General features: G+C 43.5%; 1 protein-coding gene across 1 annotated transcript in view; it reads right to left on the reverse strand.

The window, feature by feature from the left end:
* SCPEP1 (serine carboxypeptidase 1) overlaps positions 1-6,000 on the reverse strand; it is a 32,155-nt gene that overhangs the window by 12,821 nt on the left and 13,334 nt on the right. Inside the window, exon 6 of the mRNA XM_015088386.3 lies at positions 3,361-3,433. Coding sequence (XP_014943872.2) covers positions 3,361-3,433 — 73 coding nt within the window. The remainder of the gene's footprint in view (positions 1-3,360; positions 3,434-6,000) is intronic.

Genomic DNA, 6,000 nt, shown 5'->3' on the forward strand with positions numbered 1-6,000 from the left:
TAAGGCTATGCAAAACAGAAAAAAATTTTTTTTTTCCCTGCAGGACTTCTCAGAGTCTCTAACATGCCTATGAAACCTTGAAGGGGTGGAGTCAGTATTTAGCACCTCCAAAACTTATTTGACTCTGGAGCCCTGCGTGTGGCACCTCACGGTGATACCTCATAGGACTCGTATCCTTCAGAGCACACCCTGGGAAACGCAGGCACACCAGGCCCTCCGGGACCCAGCCGTCATCCACCTCCCCTGCTTAACTATCAAGCGTGTGCCTTAAGTTTCCTCACATACAGAATCGTCTGCAATTCTCCAATGTGTCCCATTCCCTGCTTGATCTAGTCCAGGGACTGACAAAAATTTTCTGTAAAGGAACCACCAGTAAACATTTTTTTTGCTCTGCAGGCCAGCTGACCTCTGTTGCAACTACTCCACTCTGTTGTGGCATCCTCCGAGCAGCCACAGACAACATGTCAATCAATGGGCGTGACCGTGTCCCAATAAAAAACTTATGGGTGGCAGGACAGACTCAACTTGTAGGCTGTAGTTTGCCAACCTCTGATGTCCAACAGGACTTTCTGCAATGATGGAAATACTCCGTATCTATGTGGTCCCAAACAAGTCAATAGCCACGTGTGGCGACTGGAACACTTGAAATGTGGATGGTGCAACTGAAAGATTAAAATTTTTATTGTATTTTAATTAATTTAAATTTAGTTGCATACGGCTACGGCTACCATCTTGAACTGTGTAGATCTTGAAGACACAGAACACGTCTGTGCATCTTTCCTAAAACTTTGCACCTACTACCTAGCAAAGAGTTCATAACTGTGCATACAAATTAACAGTATTTTTCTCTCAAAAAAGGAGTAACGTCTGGGGCACCTGGATGGCTCACTCAGCTAAATGTCTGACTCTTAATTTAGGCTCAGGTCATGATCTCAGGGTTCGTGAGATTGAGCCCCTGTGTCCAGCTCTGCGCTGACAGTGCAGAACTTGCTTGGGATTCTGTTTTCCTCTCTCTCTCTCCAAATAAATAAATATTGTTTAAAAAAAAAAAAAAAGGAGTACTTCTGGGATGGAAGGGTGGAACTTAAGTGGATCTGAAAGTCTGAAAGGAGGGATCTGGGCAGGAAGGTTTCTTCCTTCCTTCCTTCCCTCCCTCCCTCCTTTCTTTCTTTCTTTACTTTTTTCTTTCTTTACTTTTTTCTTTCTTATTTTGAGAGAGAGAGAAAGAACCAGTGGGGAAGGGGTAGAGAGAGAGGGAGACAGAGGATCCAAAGTGGGCTCTGTGCTGAGCACAGAGAGCTCGATGTTAGGCTCGAGCTCACAAACTGTGAGATCATGACCTGAGTCTAAGTCAGACACTTAACCGACTAAGCTACCCAGGAGTCCCTGGCAAGAAGATTTCTAAGGGGAAGCTGGTCACAGCAAGGTGAAAAAAGGTAGATTTTGGATAGGATGAATAGCACTTGCGAAGCCATGAGACTAAACTTCCTGGTCTTGTGTAAATAGGTGAGTGCATAGATTCTGGAGCCTGCTGCCTAGAGATGAATACTGACTTCAGCTGTGTGACTTTACGAAAATTGCTTAACCTCTCTGAATCTCAGTTTCATCATCTCCAAAACTGTGATAATAACAGCATCCATCCATGGAGCTGTCATATGTGTTTGCATAACACATTCAAGGGTTGAGCGCTGTTAGGAAAATGATGAGACCGCAGAAAGCAGCGTGTGATTCTAAGTGAGATGGTGAGCTTCATGTCTCTGATCAAGGCTTCTGCAGTTTCATGATGTCCTACAAGGTCCACCCAGGAAGGAAAAACAAATAGCAGCCCTTCTCCTGATGTTAACTCAAGAGCTCCATTTCAGTCCTAGGTAATGCCAAGAATAAAGGCAAAAAATACCATTCCAAGTAGTATCAGAATATCTCGAATCCATTAGGGACACAGCTCTGTGACAAACCACATCCCTACCTTTCAGGGAAAAAAATATTACTTTTTATAAATTGCTATTTTTTTTAATGTTTATTTATTTATTTGGAGAGACAGAGCATGAGCGGAGGATGGACAGAGAGCGAGGGAGACACAGAATCTGAAGCAGGCTCCAGGCTCTGAGCTGTCAGCACAGAGCCTGATATGGGGCTGGAGCCCATGAACCATGAGACCATGAACCAAGCCGAAGTTGGACGCTTAACTGACTGAGCCACCCAGGTCCCCATACAAATTACTATTTTTAAAAACTGAGGCATAATCACACATCAGAAACCATAAATGTAAATTTAGAAGTTTTGATAAATGCGGGACACCTGGGTGACTCATTTGGGTAAGCGTCAGACTCTTGATCTCAGCTCAGTTCTTGAGCTCAGGGTCATGGGTTCAAGCTCCACACTGGGTTCCATGCTGAGTGTGGAGCCTACTTAAAACAAAACCCAGAAATTTTGGTAAATGCAAACACCCATGTAACAACCACTGCAGTGAAGACATAGAACACAGGCAGCCTAGAAAGTTCCTTAGTGTCCCTTTCCAGCTTATTCCCTTCCCTCCTCCAGAGGGTAACTTCTCTTCTAATTTCTAACTTTGTGGTTTGGTCTTGCCTGTGAAGTTACCTTTTGTTAGGTTAGAGTAGTTCTCAACCAGGGACATCTGGAGGTGTTTTTGTGCATCACACTGGGGTGGGTAGACTGGCATCTAACAGGTAGAGATGCTAACATCCAACAATGCACAGGACAGCCCCCACAACAAAGAAATACGTGGCTTAAAATGTCAGTAGCCCTGAGATTTAGAAATCCTGTGTTAGAGTGAACCCCACCAAGGTGACTATTTCAGATGTCGGAAGCCACACCCCAGATGTCTGCATCATAAACAACTCTTATCTGTACTCCTGAAGAGGACACTCAGGTTATGAAACTACATACCTGAGCTACAGGACCTGATGGAAACTCTGTCTCACCACCAATATGAGCAACACACAGGAATTTCACCCCAAACCCTCACGCTAGTGGTGGGGAACAAATGACCAACAGAACTGGGTGTGCATCCCGATCAGGCCACTCACGCTGTGTGTCAGAGAGCAAATTCCATCTCCTCTCTGAGTGTTTAGATGGTCTTCAACTATAAAATTTGATTCTTTTGTTGTAAGAGTCAAATAAGAGAATTCAGTCTGGCCGGCAGAGGTCCATGGTAGGAGCTCCATAAATGAGTTCTCATCCTCAAACTTCTCAGACACTCCTAGAGCAAATACTCTCTGGGTTGACATCTCTAATGACCCAGAAAATTCTGTTGCCTTGTTCCCTGATCTGGACAACACAGCCCAAAGTCCCAGGGAAGAATAGAGAACTGGAAAGAAGAAATGAAAATTCCGTACTTACTTATAGGGGAGATCCATGAGTCACCCAAAGCAACGCCAGCAAAGTTGCACTGGATGGTCCCTTGCTGAACAGCCTGGAAGAAGAGAAGTCAACATCCTTGCCAAGGGAACCCGATGACCTCCATCCCTTCCTCAGTAGGAGGGGGCCAAGCCTTTATGCACCACCTTTGCCAAGCACAGAAAACTTTTGCCCATCCTTTCCAAGATCCCTTGGGTATCCAAAGACCTCAGATACCCACTAGAGAGCGAGGGTAACTCTTTCCTGCTGCCATACGCAAAGTGAGGAAGAACTGTTTGGGCATCTCTCTACCGGATGTTGTTTTTTTTTTTTAAGATTTTTTTTCTTAATATGTATTTATTTATTTTTGAGAGAGCACGAGCAGGCCCCACACTGTCAGTGCATAGCCCGATGTGAGGCTTGAACCCACGAACCGGGAGATCATGACCTGAGCCGAAATCTAGAGTTGGATGTTCCACCAACTGAGCCACCCAGGCGCCTCCCTCTACTGTTGTTGAAAGAGTGTTGGCAGGATGTGGGTGGGGTCTGGTACAGCCCTTTTCTTTCAGATGGTCACTAGCACCCTTTCCCCCAAGGTCTGTGATTCCTCACAAGGTGCTGGGGGTAGGGGGGTGGGAGGTTTGGGGACAACAATCACTGACCACAGGGCAGTCACTGCGGGGGTGGCAGGCCTCCTCAGGAGATCCTTGAGGGTGGGATGGATGCCTCAGGACTATACTATCATTTGTATAAAAATGAGAAAAAAGAATATACAGTGGACCCTTGATAATAGGTTTGAACTGCACCGGTCCACTAATATGCAGGTTTTTCCCAACAACTACAATAAAGTACTATAAATGTATTTTCTCTTCCTTACGATTTCTTAGTAGCAGTTTCTTTCCTAGCTTACTTTATTGTAAGAATATAGTATAGAATACACGTAATATATGAACGATGTGAATCAACTGTTGAGGTTCTCAGTCAGGCTTATGGTCAATAGTAGGCTGTGGGTAGTTAAGTTTTGAGACAGCCAAAAAGTTATATGTGGATTTTCCATCGCATGACTTACTTCTATAGAGAAACTGAATCACTATGTTGCACATCTGAAACTAATATAACATTGTCTCAAACAAAAAAACTTTTTTTTGCTTAAAAAAGTTGTATGTGGGGGTGCCTGGGTGGCTCAACCGGTTAAGCATCTTACTTTGACACAGGTCATGATCTCACAGTTCGTGGGTTCAAGCCCCACATCGGGCTCTGTGCTGACAACTCAGAGCCTGGAGCCTACTTCAGACTGTATCTCCCTCTCTCTCTGCCCGCTCCCCCAAAAATAAACAAACATTAAAAAATTTTTTTAGTTAAAAAAAATAAAAAGGTATATGTGAAAAACAAGCAAGCAAACAAAGTTGTATGTGGATTTTTGAATGAGCAGGTGATGGCTCCTGACCCCCATGTTGTTCAGGGTTAACTGTATGTGAATTAGCTTACGTAGGCACAGAATACCTCTGGAAAGCTACAGAAGCTACTAATAACAGAGGCTGCTTTAGGGGAGAGGGGGAGGCAAGGGTGAGATTTTTTCCAGTATCTTTTACATGTTTTGAATTTTGAATTAGTGCCTGCACAAACTATTCAGAGATCTAAAATAAGAACACAGTGACCATCCTGACTTTGAATGTTAGTAATTACAGAGAAACAATTATGCATTTATCTGGTTTTCCATAAGGAATTTACTTCATAAGTCACCTAAATAGCCCAGGTGATGGGGGAAAGTTCCAGTTTATAGAATACCAGCTAATGGATGTGAACAAAAAGACAGGAGGAGAAAACCATCATTTTGTAACTCCTAACGATATTACTGACTCACATGAGAATCAAAAATGGATGTAAAACTATTAGGTGAAAGATGGATGAAGAATTAGACATCCATATAGTGTGAAGATAATACCACTCAGGTAACTTTCTATGCAGGCGGAAGGTGAAAGAGTCCAGTGGAAAAATCAGACTAGATTTAGATATTATGTCCTTTCTGATTTGAAGCAAAATGAAGTGCACAGGGGCGCTTGGGTGGCTCAGTTGGTTAAGCATCCGGCTTTTTTTTTTTTATTTAAAAATAAAATTTTTTTTAATGTTTATTTATTTTTGACAGAGAGAGACAGACAGAACATGAGCAGGGGAGAGGCAGAGAGAGAGGGAGACACAGAATCCAAAACAGGCTCCAGGCTCTGAGCTGTCACCACAGAGCCTGACACGGGGCTCGAACTCACAGACTGTGAGATCATGACCTAAGCCGAAGTTGGTCACTCAAACGACTGAGCCACCCAGGTGCCCCCCTTTTTTACTTATTTAAATTTTTTTTAATGTTTATTTATTTTTGACAGAGAAAGAGAGACAGAACATGAGCAGAGGAGAGGCAGAGAGAGAGGGAGAAGCATCCGACTCTTAATTTCGACTCAGGTCACGATCCCAGGGTCAGGGGATTGAGCCCTGCAGGGGGCTCTGTGCTGAGCATGGAGCCTGCTTAAGATTTTCTCTCTCCCTCTTCCTCTGTCCTTCACCCACTCACACTATGTCTTTCAAATAAATAAATAAGTAAATAAATAAAATATTTTTTAAAAGTGAAGTACACATCACGTATATCAGAGA

This window comes from Acinonyx jubatus, chromosome E1 (genome assembly GCF_027475565.1).
Source record: "Acinonyx jubatus isolate Ajub_Pintada_27869175 chromosome E1, VMU_Ajub_asm_v1.0, whole genome shotgun sequence".
Lineage (NCBI taxonomy): Eukaryota > Metazoa > Chordata > Mammalia > Carnivora > Felidae > Acinonyx > Acinonyx jubatus.